This window comes from Peromyscus maniculatus, chromosome 1 (genome assembly GCF_049852395.1).
Source record: "Peromyscus maniculatus bairdii isolate BWxNUB_F1_BW_parent chromosome 1, HU_Pman_BW_mat_3.1, whole genome shotgun sequence".
Lineage (NCBI taxonomy): Eukaryota > Metazoa > Chordata > Mammalia > Rodentia > Cricetidae > Peromyscus > Peromyscus maniculatus.
Genome location: NC_134852.1, coordinates 102,652,808 through 102,675,085, shown reverse-complemented (window position 1 = coordinate 102,675,085; position 22,278 = coordinate 102,652,808). Strand labels below are relative to the sequence as shown.

At 37.2% G+C, this 22,278-nt stretch overlaps 1 protein-coding gene across 20 annotated transcripts in view; it reads right to left on the bottom strand.

Moving 5' to 3' along the window:
* The window catches only part of Dlg2 (discs large MAGUK scaffold protein 2), a 1,859,766-nt gene that overhangs the window by 714,144 nt on the left and 1,123,344 nt on the right, over positions 1–22,278 (bottom strand). For 4 of the 20 annotated variants that reach the window (XM_006978982.4, XM_042280400.2, XM_015997691.3 and 1 more), the window contains exon 1: positions 20,813–21,323. The exons of the other annotated variants lie outside the window; for them this stretch is intronic. In XM_006978982.4, the coding sequence (XP_006979044.1) occupies positions 20,813–21,121 (309 nt within the window). In that variant the 5' untranslated portion in view covers positions 21,122–21,323. Of the gene's footprint in view, positions 1–20,812; positions 21,324–22,278 lie in introns of those variants that run through there. 20 annotated transcript variants of the gene reach the window in all.

Sequence of the window (22,278 nt, the reverse complement as noted above, 5' to 3'; positions counted from 1 at the left end):
TATGAGGGAGATGGAGGGGTAGAAATTATGTATGTACAAGGTACTCATGTTTGATATTCTCAAAAATATTTTAAATATGAAACTTGAGTAGGGTCAAAGAATCAAAAAGTAACATTGCCAGTAGAGTGATGATTAAATATATGACTGACAGCTAATCTGCACTCTAACTTCCCTCCAAATTCTTCATAGGGCATTTATCTCTATTTTCATATATATTCTGGAAAGCAAATATTATTCAACTTTATAAATGACTCTCAAATCAGAGAGATACAACAGCTTGTGTAAGAACAGTAGGCCAATTTGCTATTGGATACAAGCTATACAAATAGTTATCTAATTAGACAAAGATTCTGTGAACTGATTTCTTCATCTGTACCATGGACTGATGGTTTTATTCTCACAGGGCTGTTTTATACATTATATTGGCTCACATACTAAATTGGATACATTTTTATCCAAGTTCCTGGTTCCTAGTAGACCATTATTAAAAAAAAAGTTACATTCTCTCAATTTCTTTTATTTAACCATTGTAGAAAATATTCTTTCTGTTTGTTCAATACCCACAAGGTTGTACCAGGGATGTCTAACTCTTTGACGTTGCAATATGACATTGTCATTTTTGAACTTGTTGACCTGTATTCATAGCTCTTCTGGGACACATGAAGCCCATGAGATGTGGACTAGACATGCTTGTCACCAAACTGTCTTAGGTATCAGTGAAGATTCATATTGCCCTTGTTTCTGAGTAGCTTCACAGTCTTACTGTTCGACCAAATGAACATCATTCTCTGCCATGCTGGACTAAATGTAGATTATTGCAAGAAATTCTATGGCTGGATTATTTGGGAATCTAAACATGGGGAATGAGTAGACTAATATTAAAGGTTTGGGCTGTAAGAAATGTCACTCTGGCTGAATACACAGGGCTGGCATGAATTAAGAGAGAAGACAACGAGAAAAGGATGGTCCAGGATATGACAGATCATTCCTCATATCTAGGGATGCAAGTGAAGGACTTCTCAAATGCTATGCTGTTGCCCTGTTTCCTTGTCTTTATGGGAAGGGAACAGAATACTGCAAAAGCTAGAAAGAAGGAAATGAGAATGATCAATTTACTTCTTCTTCTAGGAGCCAAGGGCCCTTCTGGAGGCCAATGTGAGATGATCTTAACAAGGGAGAGCCAAAGGTTCTGTGCAGGAAAAGCTCACAACTTGATTGGGAGATTAGAGATGCCTGTGAAGTGCTAAAAAGCCTATTTGGCAGCTGGTTCTTTCAGGCTACATTTATTATCAGTAGTGCATCTTGTTTTCAAACCCTTTTTCAGAATATGACTTCTAAATCATGTCTGTTTTTGATACTAAGATAAAAATATTTTATTTATTGTGCCTCATGATACTTGATAGAGAATGAATGTTTATAAGAACATAGTGGATTGAAAAAATGGCAAGTTTCTATGGGTAAAGTGATTATGAAGGCGTTGAAAGGAACTGATTTTCAAGCAGGTCAGTGTGGGTGTATAGGGACTTCTCCATCACTCTAAGAAATTTGAACTATATTGTATAAACAGGGTGGGGTCACTGAAGTATTTCAAACTGTAACATGGTCAAGCATTTTGTAGAGGGACAGGAAATTAAACACATGACAATGGTTTTTAGGGTAGATGTCTTTCATGCTCCATTTGTTGCAAAAAACCAGTCTAAGACCATTGGAATAGTCCACAGCAAGATCTCTGCAAGGAGATTCAGCAATAGATTTCCTCTTGATATCCACATTTCCTTCAATTCAATGGAAGAGACAGCAGAGAAAGGTCATCATAGCTTACTGTGAAATCATAGTGTGGAAGTCTCACAGGGCCCCGGATGTGGGAAAAGTTGCTGTAATGAGCTCCAACAGGAGGGGGGTTGTAAAAGAAGCTCAGCTGCTGCTGAGATGAAGAGATGATTATGTGGACAATCTAGTCCTCATCAGAAACAATCACACCTAATTTAAAAGACATTGTCTAAAAGCCTAGCCAGATTTCACCAATCATGTTAGATGTTCTACCGGAAAGAAAGAAAGAAGAAAAAGATGACATAGGCTTCTTATTTAATGCAATTTCTCCTCCCAGCTTGCATCCTGGTCACTACCAGAAAGAGGATATGCATGGGATCATACTTTTGCAGCAGGCTGAAGCATCAGACTCCAGGGTAGACAATATTTCCCATGATTCAGCTACTTATGCATCCCTGTAACCTGGCAGAAGGTATGTCCTATAGTATACAGACAGGCCTAGAAGCTATCACTGCCATCATAGGTGTCACTGCCCATATTCTGACTAAGGTTCCTCCTACTGAATAAGTACTTAGCTTTTAATATATCAAGGAGTATAGGCATATGTCTTAAAATTATTATTGAGGAGAAGCAATGAACTAGCTTTTATATCTCATTATCCATTGTAGAAATTAGATGAAATTTAGGAACACAAAACCACCCTGTTCAATGTGGCAATAAAGGACTAAGGACACATTGGATGTTCTCTGTTGAGTTTCGAGGATGATGGACCCAGCTTTAGGGTAGAACAACAGCATTCGCTACACTGGACACAAGGCCCAGGGGAGATTATCTATGTTTAAATGATCTTCAATTATATTCCAGATTTGAAAGGAACTAAAAAGATGTTTTTAATTCTAGAATCTGATACATTTACTCCTGTTACAAGATCATGCTTTACAAAACAAAACAAACAAACAAACAAAAGGCACCACAGTACTTTGAGAAAAGCTTTAGGTTACTGTGAACACTATATCATTCCATCCTCTCCTTAAAGCCACAATTACAGAAATATATCAATGCATTTCTGAACACTGTGAGAATTCCAATAAATTTAAAATATGATCACTTCATACTTATTATCCATGCATAAGTAAACTTAACATCAACGTATGCAAGCTCTATAGACTTTGTATTGGACAGGGGCTGGGAAAATGACTCTGCAGTTAAGTGTGTGTACTGCTCTTTCAGAGGCCCTGAGATTAGTTTCCAGCAACTCACACCAGGAGGCTCACAGAGACTCTGATGCCTTCTGGTTTCCATGGACACCTAGACTCACAGGCACTACACCCATACATAGGCATCACACACATCATCATTATCATCATAAAATAAATTTTAAGCCCAGCAGTGGTTGGGCATGCCTTTAATCCCAGCACTCAGGAGGCAGAGCCAGGTGGATCTCTGTGAGTTCGAGGCCAGCCTGGACTACACAGTGAGTTCCAGGAAAGGCACAAAACTACACAGAGAAACCTTATCTCGAAAAAAACAAAACAAAACAAAATTTAAAAAGAATATGGAAAGAACAGTGGAAAGGGTGCTCCTTTGGGATCAGAGCCCTTGGTACAAACACAAATCTAGCCCTTGCTATGATTATAAATTAGAACATTATTTTACTTCCAAAAGCCAGTATCATCTATAAATGGGGATAAGATGACTGACATTTTTGGTTATAGAGTTCAACCTAAATTAAGATAGCTGTATATGAGAAATGCCTAACTGAGCATAGAGATTAAATAATTATAATATAAATCAATTACATAAAGCACTCACCATCATCAAAATCCCAGGCTATAAAATTATGAAGAAATATGGGATACCTATTTTTCTTCCTCATTCATCCATTACTAATGTTTCCCCACATTCTATTCAAAGTGGCTTTGCTGTAGACTCCTCACTTTTTTTTCCATGGTTCAGAGAATCACCATGAATCATTGTAAGATGACAGAGTGAAACATGAATCACGTTTTCATCTGGTCTAACTTCCTCATTTTATGGTTGGCTGCAGACACTATGATTCTGCAACATGCCTAGGGTGATTCAAAGGCTACAGTAGCACAGCTATGAGAGCCCAGTTCTTCTAATTTTCAGTCTGTATCTTTCCACTGACCGATCCTACTCATTCTCCTCTGAACCATAAATCTGACCATGACTCTCAATTCCAAGAGTCGGGTTACTTAACACAGTCTGCCAGGAAGTGATTTCTGCTGAGCTATGAATTAAACAGGGCCCTTGATACATACAGTTTACAAAGCGTTCAGAAACAAGGAACTTTTTAGGGAACGATTTATTTACTCTGCCAATGCCATTGTCATCATGTGGTTCTATGTCACAGTCATGATGGGATAATGAACATTCATGGTAAGCTGCTGCCACACTGGCTACAGGCATTTCATGATGAGAGGACAATTTCAGACCTTCCAGTTTCTACATCTGTTCAGTCTATTACTCCAGCATGTACAAAGGAACTATTGGTGACTCCTGGCTGAAGTTGGGTCCTGAAGATATGACTTGCTTATTGTTGTTACCTTGAAATTAACGCAAAGTTTAAAGGTAGAAAAAAAAAGTTTTATTTGAACCTTTTTGGAACCTCATAAACAATATAACCAATATCAACCGCTAAAAGATGAAACTGAACAGTGACAATTAGGCCCACAGCACTCCACTTGAACTTTAACCTTTAGAAGATGACAGGGTTAATTTGAAATGGACTCCATTTCTCACCCTACCTCTCTTTCAGAGTTGGAGAAATTTCTGATGAATCTAGTGGGCAGCATGCTGGAGATGCACTTACGATTTCATAGCTGAACTCAAAAAATTAGGGAGAAAGAACAGGAATTGCATGCTATAAAAATATTACAATAACTTTCTGTAGGACCAACTGATTATTTTCTTCTTAGTGCCCTACTCAAACCATCTCCCTGGGAATTACCATATTACATTTGTAGTGGTCACCCCCAATGCATTTAAATGAGATATTCCAAATAGCTTCTTCATAAAAATATCAGGAGGAAGGGTTAAGGGTAGAGTTGAAGCAGGAGGGAAGGGTCAGCTTCATAACTCTGGTGGGCCATCATCTACTTGTCATACTCTGTCTTTGAAATCTACACAATTTGATCCATCGCTCTGCATAGAAAATATATCCTTAATCCACACAGCTCACTGCTTCTGCCACCTGAGCCTGGATATCATTATTTTTATCATGGAAGACTTATTGAACAGCATTTCAATTAGTCTCCTAACAACTCAACATCACTGTGTTCATTAGGTTATGGTGTGTCTTTACATAAAGGTGGTTGTCAGTTTAATCTGAACAAAGTATCCTCATGACCTCTAAAGTATACATGTCTCAAACTTACCTAAACATCCAGCTTCCATCCCTTCCTTTCACCTGTATACTTTCTTTTCTCCATACCAGCTTTCTTGAATTGCAAGAATATTCCACACTTATTCAGTGCTAGGTCCCCTGATACCTACCCTTCTTTCTCTTATTTGTGATATCATCTAAGGATCACCACAAGGCTTCTTCCTTCACACTTTCATTCCCAGCTGTCAACTGAATTGTTTCCTCCCTATTAATTCCTTCCCTCCCTTCAACATCTATTTAAAGAAGCACTTCCCTATCAATTTAGCACATCATATTGTCTTACTGGATATTTAGTAGTGCATCCCTATCTAAAGAAATATTATTTGTTAATTTTATTTCCCCATTAGGTTACATATTGTACTTATTGCTATATTGTCAAGTTGCTAGGATGGGGGTTTCCTGTACCCATGAGGAAAAAATATATAGTAATGAATAAACAAATGAACACTGATGTTTTTGAGTATGGGTGTTTCTATTTTCATACTATTGAGTGATGATCATATTTTTCACTGAAATACTTGATTTTTACAGACTGAAAAATAATATATATTTTAGTGAGTCTGAGTCAAGTTCTTGATTTCTTAAATCTTAAATCTTGATTCTCCTAAAAATGTTAGAATGATTATCTGGGCTTTTAGAAGGACACACTGTGCATTTTGGGGACTAATTATCATACACCCTAAAGAAGTAATTCTCTAGCTGGCTTTGTCTAAGACAGCACTATTCCCTCCTGACAAATTTTTGAAAATATAGTATTTTCCACAATTTGTAAATTGTCAGATTTGGTCTTAACATTCAGAATCCAGAAGTAAGTACAGCATGGTGATCTCACAAAGCTTGCAGTGTGATGGATGAAGCAGGCATGTGAGTAATCACAGTGCTAACTGAAAAGCAGGCATCTGTACAACATTCACTGGCATCACAGAGAAAGAAAAAAAGACACAATGAGAGACATCCTTTAATGGTGAGTGTGATTAAATCAAGCACAGGGAGGGAGAGTGTCATTATAGACAGAGGAAGGGAAGAGCAGAAGGCTGCATGGAGGCCCCAGGGAATTGGGGAACAATGAGTGACTGGTCATGATCAGAGCACAACAAAGGGAGGCTGGAGAGAGGCCTGAACCCATGCATAGGCCAAACCCAAGACAGCTCACCGTGTTCTGTTAAGGAGTCCACACCCACCTTGTGAAAAAGTATTTCACAACCTGCTTTCCATGATTATAATTATCATAAAAAACAGTGCAATTTCACACTTTTAAATATCTCAGGAACTCTACCTAACTCTAGTAGAGATGAAGGGCTCTGGCAAAGAATTCTTTAATAAAAAAGAAACAAGGGCTTCTGTTTTCACTTTTTCATGGACCAGTCACCAACATTTCCAGGCGTGCTTGCCTTGTCCACATATTAGATTGCACTTAAAAGGAAGTGCTATTTTCAATAATTTTTTTAAACCGCTGAGTAATATGAATGGAGCTGAATATTAAATGAGAGAAAATACATGAGTGATAAATTTAGTAACAACAACATTCCCAAAGCATCAAAGGAAACCAAGTGGTACTAGCTACTTTGAATAGACACACTGAGAGTAGAAAAGCAAAATTGGAAATCTTTAAGATGCTCTGAAATTTAATTCTGTGTTAATTAATAGTGACTAATTATTGGGGTTTTCAGCTAGAGCTGAGGTTAAGTCCCAATTTCAGCCTTGCTAAACCAGGACTATTGCAGGACAGGTTTGACTGCAGGGCAGGTGAGCAAGGGGAGTTATGACGGTAAGCTGGAAGCCCAAGGTGACATGTATAAAGAGAGCTGTGGTCATAATGTCAACTGTTATTCTACTTAATTATTGGAAAACAATAATTACTACTCTACTAGGAACTCCTAGTTAGAGAGGTACTGTCACAAGTTAAAGAGAATCTTGTGTCTCAATCTGTGCTCATTTCTCAACCTATTTAACTCTTAATATGTCCATACATTCTTCCTGTTCTAGAGGCCAAACTGTCTCCAAAATGCAGTTGTTGCTTGCTTGCCTACCTTCCCCCTTCCTTCCTTCCTTCTTTCCTTCCTTCCTTCCTTCTTTCCTTCCTTCCTTCCTTCCTTCCTTCCTTCCTTCCTTCCTTCCTTCCTTCCTTCCTTCCTTCCTTCCTTCCTTCTTTCCTTCCTTTCATTCTTCATTCTTCCTTCCTTTCTTTCTTTATTCTTTTAAACAGCTAGAGGGCATTTTGATAAAGAGAATTCTGAGATTTTCAGGGCCCATAATTTTCTTCTTTTCTAAATATTCATACCAACAATGAAGAATAGTATGTTTTTAAGGACTAAAATTTCATATCATCATTCTATAATTTAATTATTCTGAAGTTCAGGGACAGAATTTCTGTACTCCCGCCCCATATTCCTCATATATATCTATATAACTTTCACTCAACTTTTATCCATAGGTAACTATAGTAAAGGGGGGAACTTTCAGGATGGCTTTCTCCATAGCTACATCCTCTAGTTTTCCTGCTATCAATTTAACGTCTATGCTGGACTCCTCAGTAAACTCTCGAGACTTAGAGAAACAGCCTGTCTACCCCTGCCTGTTATACTAATTACCATTGCATCTGTCACTCATACAAACTTACTCACCTACCTCATGTTGAAAAAAAGAATGTTTAGCTCCTTTTCTTCCAGAGTACAGGCTCAAGGAATGAAGAACAGCGACAGGAAAGCACGAGTCAGCTATGAGTGTAGTGAAGTATCACCTACCTTCATATATATTTGAAATAGGTGGAAATTTCTCTCATTAGGATTCTTAAACAGAAACTACTCTCTGGTATATATAACCATCCATCATGCATTATTCTGCTCATCTATTCAACTGACCAACAAGGCATATATTAACTGCCACCTGTGTACTACTGAGCTATTAGAAAGGGCTATGCAGAGTACTATAATTATCTACAATGGTACAGAAAGTGCTCATCCTAATTAACAATAAAAACCAAATTAAATTACCAATGGCATGAACTTTTTATTTCACCAGTTTCATAAGGAGTTTTACAAAGGTCAAATAGCCAAATGTGTACAAATGTAGAGGAAAGACATGCTCAGATACTCCCTGATGGCAGGGTTATAAGGATGCACATCTCCTGCAAAGTAATTTAACAATTAATTCTAAGCTCTGTGGGGCAAGAATCAGTCTCTCATTTTCCATTGATTACCATAGTGCTTTGGGATGTGGGATAGTTTAATAATTAATTGTTAAATAAATATTGATAGAAGGACTACATAAATAATATGAACCTTAAAAAATTTCACAGCTTTTCACTCAGTGACCCCTTTCTGAAAACTCATCCACCATGAGAAATGTGGTCAAAGTCCCCTATACCCAAGTGATTACTTCAGTGATTTTCATAGTAAAATTAAAAACAAATTCTTCCGTAGGTAAAGAATTTTGGTAGTTATTAAAACATATACTAATAAAAATAATTTACAACATGGGAAAATGTTGACAATATGATTTTAATAAAAACATATAATTTCTTCTCTCTTCTTAACCTATCAGTCACTTTCATATACATTTTGGCTTCTAGTTGTTATTGGATTAAGTGTGCTAACTCGTGGGTCTGTTTCTTATACCTTTTCTTGAGTTCTTTTATTTGTGTTTATTTGTTTTTGTCCTATTCCAATGTGTTAGTTTTGGGGATTTTTTTGTATTATAGTTTATTATTATCCTTTAGAAGCCTATTTGCTTTCTAATGAGAGACAGAAATGGTGTAGATCTGGATTGGAGGGGAGATGGGAAGAAAGTGAGAGGAGCAGAGGAAGGAGAAACTGTAATCAGGATATATTACATGAGAAAAAAATCTATTTTCAATAAAAGGAAAAAAATATACAATTTAATATTATTAACTCATTTGATCAATACAAATATGACTATGTTTATCTACATTTGTGATCAGGTAAATGAAAACAATGTGTTCTTCACTGGAGATATGTTTGCAGACTATAAAGCGGGGCTGGGAGAGGACTCAGCTGGTAAAGTGCTCACAGGGCAAGCATAAGAACCTGAATTCAGCCGGGCGGTGGCGGCGCACCCCTTTAATCCCAGCACTCGGAGGCAGAGCCAGGCGGATCACTGTGAGTTCAAGGCCAGCCTGGGCTACCAAGTGAGCTCCAGGAAAGGCGCAAAGCTACGCAGAGAAACCCTGTCTCGGAAAAAAAAAAAAAAAAAGGACCTGAGTTCAGATCCCGAGCACACATGTGACAACTCAGATGTGACAGTGTGCCTCTAAACAGACTGATCCCTGGAGCCCTCTGACCAGGCAGTCTACCCAAAACAGTGAACTCCAGATTCAAAGAGAGATCCCATCTCAAGAAAGAAAGTGGAAAGGGACTCAAGAAGACAGACACTTTGATGTTAGACACACAGACACACACAGAGAGAGAGAGAGAGAGAGAGAGAGAGAGAGAGAGAGAGAGAGAGAGAGAGAGAGAGAGAGAGAGAGAGGATTATGAAGATAAAATGTTAATAATTGTAAACTTTAGGTGAAATACAGATGATGTTGAGATTTACTATCTTTAGCTCATAATATATTTACTATCAGTATGTGTTTTTTCTCTAACAGTGGAAAATAAATTTATTTTAAAGTAGTAAAATGTCTTTTTTAAGCTAAAACTATATCAGTATTCGCTTAGTTTTAATTTTTACTTGGTAAGTTAAGTGAAATTGGAAGCTGAATACAAAAAGCACTTCAATTAAGGACATGAACTAGTGTAATAGAAAATAAGTAAAATAGATCAAAAGAAATGACAGGTCACTATGCAAACACAACCAACAGACAAATAAAATGGGGTCTGGTGAATAATTAAGTCATGGACAAGTAACTATAACATATCTACATTAAGGCTACTGTAATTGATGTCCACCACTAATGAAACCACCAGCTGTCATGATAAAGTATGAGGATGTGTTCATTCATGGGTTTTCAATGTGGTGATGCTAATTATAGTTCTCTGAGCATTTATATTTAGCCACAAAAATTATGGAGAAAAGTCATTAGAGAATCTACATCAAAATCTAAAAAAAAACTAAATATAAGATAATTTTTTGTGACATTATCTCAATCTTGCAGAGGTCTGACTCCTACATTCAACAATATTAAGTCAAATAAGTTTGCTTTTATGATTGTGCTTTCAAAGTACAGTATTCTACCTTTTTTACTGAGACTGTACAGTCTAATTGGATAGCTGAAACTGATTTTTAAATAGTTATTCCAATATTTGAAAAGCACCATAGAACAGAAAAGAATCTGACTCAAGACAAAACAAAACACACATTAATGTGAATATGCTTATATATAGGTAGACAATATAGCTACAAATAGTATATAGAGAGATGTATTCACTATAATGTTATTAGAAGAATTGTTGCAAAGGTATAATTATACAACTAGGGAATATGAGAAATCTCACATTTTGTAAGTAGAGAACCAACTAGCCACAGGATAAGGTAACACTCTAGTAATACAGGATTCCACATTAAGAAATTTTGAGAGCTAAAAGGATTGAAGAGGAAGATAGGATCGAACCATACCTTAAAAATGGATAGATTTGGTTAGGCAGAAGGGGACCATACACCAGCAGAAAATGGAAATGAGCTGGCCCAGGCAGAAGTTAGGGGTTTTCTGTGAAGAGTTAGGTCACTATTATTTAAGTACTTGAAGGGTTTAGGGTCGTTGTTGCAACTGTTGAACTCTGCTGTTACAACACCTGAAGAGCTACGCCTGAGTGATTGAATAAAATTAATTTACAGATAACACAAAGTGATTTCATATAGCTGTCATGTTTGATACAATATTCCTTTGATGTCTTTAGCTATTAATATATATATATATATATATATATATATATATATTTCTTAATTCATAGTCTATACAAAGACAGTGAGCAGACTGGCCTTGATCTGCAGGCTTCACTTTGCTGACTTCTGAACTATTTGAAGCGTAATTTAAACACACTCAACAGTTTTGAATATCTGAACCAGTGGTCCTGTTCTTATAGGGGCTAATGTTTCCATTACATAATAAATATAATTCCTTCATATCTTCATGTGAAATGACGGTTGTAGATAATATAGGTACCTATATGCAAATTTTTGCAAAGTGCAACAGCTGAAGTAAAAAGGAGAAATAAAAAGAAAGGCCACCATTTAAAGGACTGCTTTTTCAGCAGGAAGACTCAATTATATTAGATGATGTATTAAATGAGCCAAATGCTTACATGTTCTTATAATGGATAAATATGGATTTAAATGGAATAACAAGATGCCATTTCCTCAAAAAGCACAGAAATATGTAAAAGCAGACATAGAAGGAATTCTATTTGTGAATTAGTGTGAGAAATAAATAATAACAGATGTGTGATGAAATATTAAAGGAAATAATTTGATGTGTAGATCTAACAGAAAATTGGAGATAATTAAGGTAGAAAAAGTAAAAATGTCATATTCTTGCAAACAAACAGGTCCTATTTTTAAACTTTGTCTCAGGATTTAAAAAATGTTTCACATGAATAGTTAAGGAGATATATGTTAACCTGGAATTGGCCATAATGTCATATATACATGCATTAACAGACTATTGTACCCATAAAGTGGATAGCTTTAATGATTTTATGTTCAGTTAAAATTAATTAAAATATATAAGGACATGCCAGAGGAGCAGTTTCCTAACTGGCTATCACTCATTCTATATGCATGTATGTATGTATGTATGTATGTATGCATGTATGCATGCATGTATGTATGTATTTATGTTTGCTTGTTTTAATTTATTTGTTTTCTATCTATCCATGCATAAAATTCCCTATTCTATAAAGGCAATACCTCTGATTTGTAGTACTTCAAAATTCAATTCCTTGGTTTAAAATGGGCACTGATAGATAGAAATGGAACAAATATAAACCTGGAGAGGTGGCTTTGCAGTTAAGAGCACCTGCTGCTTTTCCAAAGGATCCACATTTACCTCTCAATACCCATGTCAGGTGGCTCACAGTCACCTGCAACTCTAACTCTAAAGTGTCCAAAATTCTTCTGGACTCCAAGGAACTCTCCCTGTCCACACACATTAATAAAAATAAATAGTTATATATGAATAAATCTAACACCTTCAGGGGTGATAGGGCAGTTAAGTGCAGATGACACCTGCAGTCAAACCAGAGTAACATTCAAATGAGCAGAAGAAATAAGTTCAGAGATGGCACAGTTGTCTACATGCGTGAGGCTCTGGGTTTGATTCCCTGATCTACAGAGCAAAAAGTATATGAGCTATTTGCTGGGTGCAGAAATGTATGCTTAAAATGATGGTGATGGTGATGATGATAAAAAATGATTATGAGGAAAGAAAAAACAGAAATATTTAAAATAAGAGGCATCAATGAAATATTACACCATATATCTTTTACTGGAATGAAGTATTTTAAAATTTTTGTTAATGAAATTTGATGAACTTCTGAATTCCATGTTCCTCCTAATTAAAAACAATTAATTACGTACCCCTTGGTCACATTTTACTTCCTTGAGCACTGGTAACTCTAGTTAATGACACTGTGCAGCATATTTCAAGATATCTAAAAGAGATACTTTTAAATGTTCTTCCCAGAAAGAAAGGAATGATGGTTATACTAATGAGCTTCCAGCCCACACCACAATGTACACACACATTTAAAGATCACATTGCACATCCCAAATGCACGTATTTATGATTTTATTACCTGCCAGCTAATAAAATGAACATAAAAGTGAAATAAACTAAAGATGGATCTAGATTTACTTGAAGAAGGCTCAAATCTGTTCAGTTACACACCAGCTGATGAAGCCTACAAGTCAAGATCAATACTGAGGAGTGTATTAAGGATGCTACTACCTGAAATAGGATCAACATACATCTAGAGTCTTCCAAAATGGTGAACAACTCTTGATAAATACAATAGGATTAAGTACAAAGGTCCCTTGATATACACAGGGTCTGTCCTTCTAGAAGATTCAATGACAAATAAACATTTTCAAGAACATTTTGCATTTGTTCACAAAACTAAGCTTTATTTTAGGTTTAGGTAATTATTATTTGGATAATCTGTATCAATGTACAGAATGAAGGGCCTGGTGGTATTTATTGCTGCACAGGACTGCTCTGCATACTTTAGTGCATCTAGCATCCCTGGTTTCCTATTTCTAAATGCCAGTCTAACATCCCAATAATTGTCAACACAAAGCACCTCTTGCATATGAAACGTTTCCTAAGCCAGAACTGGTGGTACATGCCTATAATCTCATTACTCAGGAATATGATACAAGCAGTCTGTCATGTGTTCTAGGCCAGCAAAACTATATTCCAGAAAACCTAACCAAACTAAACAAACAAATAAAAACTAGTACAATAAATAATGTTTTCTAGTGGTTCTTCTATTTTTCAGGACTGCTGGTCTTATTTCTAAGTAAAAAATTAGGTTTGTGTATTAATAGTTTTTGTTCAATTCCCAATGCCTTGCATGCCTAATAACTTTTCTGGCAGAAATCCCCATGAAGATGAGTGCACAGGGCTGAGAAGGAGAGTGTCTTGGAACAGTAAAAAGATAATTCAATTCTGAGTTAGGAGCCCAGGCCAAACTAAGTCTGCTACAAACTAAATGACCTTGAGCAAGTCTCTTAACATTTCTAGGCTTCATTCTCTCATTTTGAGAATCTGTTAGGTGGTCATGAAGTTCTGACATCATCATAGAGCATCTAGATGCAGTTGAAAATTTAAAGGACTGGAATGCAGTATAATCACAGTGAAGAACACCAAATGATTGACAGCAACAAATCAAAAAACACAAGGAAGAATAAAGTAGACCGTGGAGACATTTGGGTATCAGCCTTTGGCTCTCTATCTTTCAGGTATAGACAGATAGAACGAATGTGTGAGATTCACAAATACTGGGCAATGGGAGATAGTGTGTGGGGACCAAAAACATCACCACAGACATTGCTTTTACATTTTGACAGGTTGCTCGCCACTCCTTACTATACACATTGTAGACCTAACACAACTTGCGAATAGCACAAATCAATGAGGTTAGGGTGAGTATCTCATTGTGGTATTGATGGTCATAGCTTTCAACACTTCAAATTAGCACTTTCCTTCACCCTGATGTGTCAGGGCAAGGGTCTGCAAAGACATCACTAAGGATTCCTGAGACAAAGAAATAATGCAAAAGAAAAGAAATGAGGCTTCTACAATTGGAAGCAAGTCCTCCTAACTATGTGCATTACTCTAAACCTTTATGGAGATGTTTGGTAAATTGGGCATTTATTGAGTTCTATAGTGTGTGTGGTGAAGGTCAGTGGTTGCAGTATGCCTTCCAGGGCTGACAACAAGTGCTCCTGTCAGATAGAGTAGGAAGGATTTGTGAGCTAAACACACATGTAGTTGAAAACAGTTCCACTCTTTTCGGTAATGTGACTGTGTCCAAGTTACTCTCAGCTGCTTCATATAGGGACTAGAGTAGGGCTTTGTCAGTGTTAAAGGGAAGACTAAGTATAAGTACAGTAAGGCTCCTACTTCAGTGTCTTTTTGTTTTTTTAAGACAGGGTTTCTCTGTGTAGTTTTGTGCCTTTCCTGAAACTCACTCCATAGTCCAGGTTGGCCTCGAACTCACAGAGATCCATCTGCCTCTGACTCCCAAGTGCTGGGATTAAAGGCGTGTGCCACCACCGCCCGGCTCTACTTCAGTGTCTTATCCACCCAGAATCAGGAGTACTCGGGAGATCCCATGAAACTTTTGCTCTTCTCCATCCTGCCCTCTGTGCTGAGTTTCTCCTTGTTCTGCTCTGTAAAGAGAGCTCTGCTGATGTCAGCACCCAGTGATGTGGGTAGCAGGGGTGTTGAGTGGCTTCAAGCCTGCCACAGGAACTTTAATTCTTCCTTGACTTGTATTTCCTTTCCCCAGAGTGCCTGGTGTTTCCCAGAAATTAAAAAAAAAAAAAAAGCCTCATTCCCTTTCGTAAGTAGAGGGATCGTTCAAAGAAGGCAAAGAGCTATAAGAAGCTTTGAGATTTTCTGATATGGCATAAGCTGAAGCTGATATTCAGTGTCAGGAAGTCTTACTTTTTGGATTAAAAAGTCCATTCAATGTTGTTGCAAACTGCTCATTTTTTAGTTACTATCAGAGGATTGTTGAGGGACATCTAGATTGACAGAGCTTGACTAAATACTTCAAATGCAGCCCCCCGAAAGGAAGTATTTGAAAAATCTAATTTTTCTTAACTTTGAATATACAGAATGAATCTTCATCATTATAATCCTATTAGATCTCTCCTCCTCTCCTCCCCCATCTCTCATTATCTCTGTCTTTCTGTCTTTCTTTCTCTCTGTTTGCACAGTTTTAAATTTCTGAGAACATGAAGGACAAAATGTCACGTCAGTGGTACAGACCTATGCCAAAAGTTTCTGGACAATTGCCTAGCTTAACCTTCATCATTAAAGGGGAGCCATAAAAATTCTAATTAAAGGCATAATGCAGGAAGGTAGTAAGTACTTCAGGTTAAGAAAACATAAAAGTTTGATATCACGGGTAGTAATAAATACCACGTGCTGAACAATTAGGCTTCAGGTGCCATGCTGGGGTATTTAGAGAAGTTGTATTCAATTCTTATTTCATTTCTCTGCAACATGATTGCTCATCTGGCATTTTACAGAAGAGAAAAATCGAGACTTATGGCCATTAAGCAAAGGAGATCACATAGAGCTTGTAAGTCCAATTTGAAGATTGTCTGGAACTGAAGTGTAAACTCTTTCCAGAATGCCTTTCATTAACTTATGGATACCAGTTTACAAAGTGAGTGGATAGTAGTACTTGCCTGGCTAGTTATTTTTCTTTTTCTTTTCTTTCGTGAGCTTGACACAAACTGGAATCACTTGAGAGAGGGGAGGGAACCTCAGTTGAAAAAGTGCCTTCATAAGATCAGCCTATCAGAAGTCCTTGGGACATTTTCTTGATTAATGATTGACATGGGAGTGTCCAACCCACTGTGGGTGATGACATCCCTGAGCAAGTGATCCTGGGGAATATACGAAAGCAAACCCCATTGAGAAGCATTCTCCCATGGCCTCTGCTCCAGTTCCTGCCTCCAGCCTGGACTTCCCTTCATGATGGACTATAAGCTGTAAGATGAAATAAACCCTTTCCTCCCCAAGTTGCTTTTTGTCATGGTATGTTATCACAGCAGTAGAAACCTAGCTGAGACAGAACTGAAGGAAATTTTGAGTCTTAGCAAGAAAAACAACAAGACTTCAGAAATTTAGGTCTAGAAGTGGTCATTGGTCCCGAGGCTCAATATACAGAAAGTGGCAGAACACGTACTCAGGGGTAATTATCCAGGCCCACCAGAAATTAACTAGTCCCTGGACCCATACCTCACCCCATTTTCCTGTGCTGACAAACCTGCCCTGCCAGGCCCAGGGTTCTGGGTGGGCAAATCTATGTGCGGTTCAACATAGGCACAAGGATGCTGTATGAATTCTTTTCTATTTATATTTCTCAAAAAGTTTTGGTTACCTACAATAGACCTTTAAAAGACAAGCCTATTAACAGTCAATAGGGATGGGTGAGGAACTCATGGGGTCCTATTTCTTTCTTTTGATCTATTGGCTACTGTAAGATGCGGGGAAAGTGGGAGTCATTGTCTTCGGCTGTATACCTGCTGGTGTTCCAATGGAGTACCATGTTCACCCAGTTAGCCTCAGTTTAACTTGGTGGATCATAAAACAACAACAAACAATATGAATGTTGAGAAGTGATTTGTGGAAAGGATCAGGGTTAGAGGACAATGGGAAACAAGGGTAATTTTCAAAGAAAAAAATTAATTCAAAAGGTTTACTTCTTTTTACCAACTTAGTAAGCATATTTACTTTTGTTAAGATTCAATCCAACTTAGTCCAAGTAATACCACCTCTATAGATCGGTTACCAATGTGTACATTATCTTCCTAGTAAGTAAAGAAAATGAAATAAGGCAAAATACTGTTATAAAAGCTGCATTGATTGTAGTGTTATTTTCACATTCACAATATTCATTCAGATTTTGCTAGGTGGAAACACTGTAAGAAGTGATTTATATGCACAATGCTAATCATTCCTCACCATCGCCCAAGGAAGTAGGCACTATTTTGAATCACCGTTTAACAAAATGGAAACTCTAGTGACAAAAAGAAGCACCATCTTTTCTAAAAAGCATTTTGCCCTCTTACTCTTCTGAAGACCCTCTGTAGAATGCATACCATGGGAACTACCACATTCCTTGGAAACTTTAGGTCATGATCTAATAGCCAAATGCATAGACTGCGATAGGATATGGGCTCTAGAGCAGCAGTAGTCTACTTTGTTTTCTATAATATTGACAGGGTGTGACAGGGTGCTATATCATAGGCACTCAATATATTGTAGTTGAATAAGCAATGAATGATGAAGGAATGAAGAACAAATATATATGACTGTGATCACCAAGCTTCCATGGTTCTGTTCTGACTCCCTATTTCATCCTGAAGTAGGAAGGAAAGCCACATAAAGAGTGATAGGTATGTTTCCTTCCAAGGCCAACCCTAATATTGTAGACACATTACATAACTCACATCTGGATGCTACAATTTCCCATTTTTATTACCCCTTATCACAGTTATAGTAACTATACAGATTCAAATGGAATGAAAACTTACTCAAGAAGAGATAGAGCTACTTTTTAGAACAACTAAGGAGCAACATAATGACAGAGTTCTGTTAGTTCTCAGCGCACCAAATGATGGGAGTTTGGCAAAGAGCCTTGAGAGGAAGTCAAATAATTACTATAGCCTTCAATTATAGCAGCCAGAAATCACACTGCTGATTCCATGCAATACAGTAAATAAATATCTGTAAGAACAAGTTCTCAGATCCCAAACTAAGATTCTTCAGGCCTCTTCTAAACCACAGGTGGGTCACTGGGCTATTCTAAAATGTGCACAACCATTTTGCTTTTTGCTTTACAAAGATTACTTTTAGTGTCAATAGCAGCCATTCTTGGTATTAGAACATTTTACAACCTATTAGTGAAATTAAGGGTAAAATAGTGTTAGAAAACTCTCAAAACAAACTTAGATTTAACAGACATTTGCATGTACAGACATGCACATTCTTGTATTTGTGATAGTACACAGACTCTGAGTGATGAGACATATCTATATAATTAAAATATTGGTTAAGTGCTACAAATTTACATATGAATGAATCAAGACATGGACATGCATATGTTTATATTTCAGCATATTTCATTTGCTAAGTGATAAGGGAAATAAAAGAAAAAAACATTTCAAGTGAAGAGAATGAAGCATTCTTTGGAAAGTAAGCTAATATTTTTTCCCAATGATAAGCTAAGAATGACAGAGAATGTTAATTTCCATGTATATAAAGCTGCATACATTTATACATGAATATTCTATATTTATATATGAAAATAGGTGCATGATATAGCATTCACATATATCAGATAGACAAATAGTTAAGTATTAGGGATATTTACATGAACATTTTAAGTTTGTGTGTGTGTGTGTGTGTGTGTGTGTGTGTGTGTGTGTGTGAATTAGAAAGTTAAAGTTATTTTTAAAAAAGTTGAAGTTATTCCTCATCATCTACTTGGATGGTCTGAAAAGGGTAAGACAGACCAATCAGTCTAACATAGGACTTTTGCCTGTCAGAGATAAGAAAGAGTAGAAAGGAAAATTCTGGTGAGGAAAGACTGTCATAACATTGAAAAGCTTAAACGATATGGGATAATAACTCCGACTTTGAGGCCCACTATTCTAGCCAATAATAAAGTACACGTGAGTGACAAGAAAATGCCTAGAAATGTATATGCTAAGGAGTAAAGGAGATTGGGTCCGCTTCAATTTATTGCCTTCTCATGTGTCACTGGCCCCATAATTATCAGTGCAGGGTCTGGTTCAATCCCTTAAAGTATTAACTGGTTATAAATTTCAGGCAAGCAGGAAGCTGACTTGGTTAACAAGAAAGAAAGAAAGAAGTTTCCCTTGGCTGGAACATTTATTAATATTTTTGTTATGTTGTTATTGCAGGGTAGTATTAAAGATTTGGGTTTGGAAAGTTATCATTTATGGTACTAAAAGAGTATTACCTCTTGGAAAAAAAAGATTTGGACGATAAACCAAATTCAGTTTCTCTGTGCAAAAATTATAAGGTATATTGTGTTTAGTAAGCTTTGTCTTCTTGGAAGAAGTTAACGCATCTTACATATAGTTACAGGTTGAAGAATATTAAACCAATGTTTTATCGATGAGTACAGAGAATCATCACAATTGTCAAGACTCCTTATTCAGTTTGGGGTCTACATTAATTTTAAAATTTGCCTACATTTCCCAGCACCAGATTCCATTTAAAGCTGAACTAATTGATAAAACATGATCTGAGATTCTGCCTTTCTAAGTAAAGCTTCTAATTCTGTACCAATGAATCAAAAAGCCATATGCTTGGCCATGAATACATAACCATACTGCTAAAAATTAGTGATATATGGCATTCTTGGAAGTACTTAAGAAAAACTATTATCGAGATTAAAACTCTCTCTACATCTCTTAGATCATAACGTTTTATTCATGATCAATATTCACTTCTCAATTGTATTAAAAATGCTGAAACTGAAAATCCACCCCCCCTGCAACACAGCTTTTTCTTTCAGTGCATATTTAGGAATAATCTCTGCTCTGTGATTATGATAGTGTCTACAGGTGCATTTTATTCATATTTCTAGCATTTGCAGGAAGTTCCCCCCCCCCTGCCTTTTGCTGAAAGCAGAAAAACAAAAATAAGTCTATTTTATTTCTGGTAAAAGGCTAGTAGTTTGAGGGCAAAAGAAATTTTAGAATCAAATTAAATAAATATGTATATATTCAGAAAGGCATTGTAAGACAAACAGTTGTAGTCCTAATATAAATGACCTTATTGCTTCTCTATGGTTAAATGTCCCTCTTTATTCTAAGTAGAATCACCCTCCCTCTTGCTTCCAATTAGTCTTTTCATTTGTAAAGTGAATTATATGGTAGAAACAAATTTTCTCCCTCATAGTTGCAAAGACACATAGTATCATAAGAGCAAAACCAGAATAACACACATCCAGCTTCTATTCTCTCCTTTGATGGAAAAATAAATGTTCTTTTATTTTTATCATGTTTGGAAGTGTCTGATTAAAATTCATTTTCTTTCTATTCCTTAAAATACTGATAATAATTTTAAAAAGAGGCTGAAGAGAAAAGTGAACTGTGGTTAGGAGTAGAGGGATGTTCACAGACCCTGTTACAGAATCCTAAAAATCATGTGAGGATTTGAGAATGTGAGCTGGAAAAAAAAAGTCACCGACACCCTCTAACAGCATCCCTGGATTTCTACCCGCTGCCCCAAAGTGTAAAACCACAAACACGTGTGAAACTACAACATTTTTTTTTTTGGCCTAACATTTTTCCAAGCAGACAAACCCAGTCATCGAGGAGGACTCAGCAAAGTTTTCAAGCCACTCTGACCTTAAACACAACTTTCTTACAACACAGAACGAAAGTCACAAAGAAAAAGCTCACCTGTGCAGGGCTGAACCAACCATGTGGGCAGGCACAACGCTCCCCACAATTCCCCTTGCCCTTGGTGCTGGTCTTGTGGGGGCTTTTCCGTACACTGTCCCACAAGGTGACCAGCTTGGTCCTGTTTGAAGCCGGGCCCCCAGGTCCTGAGGAGGGCATAGTTTGAGAACTGTACCCGAGCCCCTGAGCATTCCTCTGCCAGCCACAGGCACAGTGGGCATCCCTGATGAGGGTGGGCGCACTCCTGCCGGATTCCATGCCATCGGACCCCCGGCTGCAGCTGGGTTGCTTGGTGAGGTATGCATTCATACTGCACTGGTGCCTACCCTTTTCTTTGGTCAGCTCTGCATAGAAAGGCTTTCTCCCTCACACCCCTTTCTTCCAGGCAGTTGTAAAAGTCTTTTTTCCCTGTGGATGCCTCAGTATCTTTGACAGCTGCTATAAGCGGTTCATCGTGGGAGCAGAGGGAGCAGCGAGAGCAGCTCTGCACAGCATTATCTGCGGGCTGGTAGCTCTTTGTCAATAGATGACTCAACTCACAGAGCAACTTGACAGTATCCCTGCTCTAGGCAGAAGCAATCAATGCTCCACACAGCTGGGCTACAAGACTGTACACTTTGTTACAAGCCCTTTTTGGATGGAGCCTCACAGTAGTGAATACTCCTTACAATTTGGCATTCTCACTCCCCTGCCCTCCCCGATCCACACAAGAAATACAGGTCGCAGGAAAGAGAACTTTTTATCAGAATAGTAGGACCTTTGGAGAAATGATGCATCCAGGCAGAAACACCATAGCATAAGCAGGATGAAGTGATGGGAAAGTTAACCTGGAAAGGAAATGTTCACCATTTCTGGGAATCACTTATGCAGTTGCCAAGATATGGACTAAATCAGGAAATAATGAAATCAGAGCTTCAATATTAACCCCATAAAGTATCAATTAATTTTGAAAAAAATGATCACGGTCACGGTGTTACACTGCCACCAGTGTTACACTGGTATCCTTTAAATTTTGAATTTAATTTACTTTAAATCATGACTACATGCTATAATGCAAGTACGTGTTCTTTGTACTATGAACAATTATTAATTCTATTTCTTTCAAAATATGATGACTGTAAAGATTCAAAGATTGATAGGTTGGTTTATTTTAAAACAGTATTTTTCCTCACCCCAAATTATTCTGAGGGTTTACTTCCAAATACTTTACCACAACAAATTCATTCACCACAAAGAGAGCCTGCATTTGAAACTGAAAGATGTACTCAACCCTGCCATTCATAGCCTGGTTTTCTAAGACATAATTTTCAAAATATTTCACTAAAAATGAGTGAGGTATATCCAATTTAAAGTATTTCTTTCCAAAGAGGACATGCCTGCATTTCAGTTTCAGCTAAGTTTGCCGAACATGTTCACAGTATTTTCAGTAAAGGGAAAGGCTAAACACAGCCACACTAGAAATCATG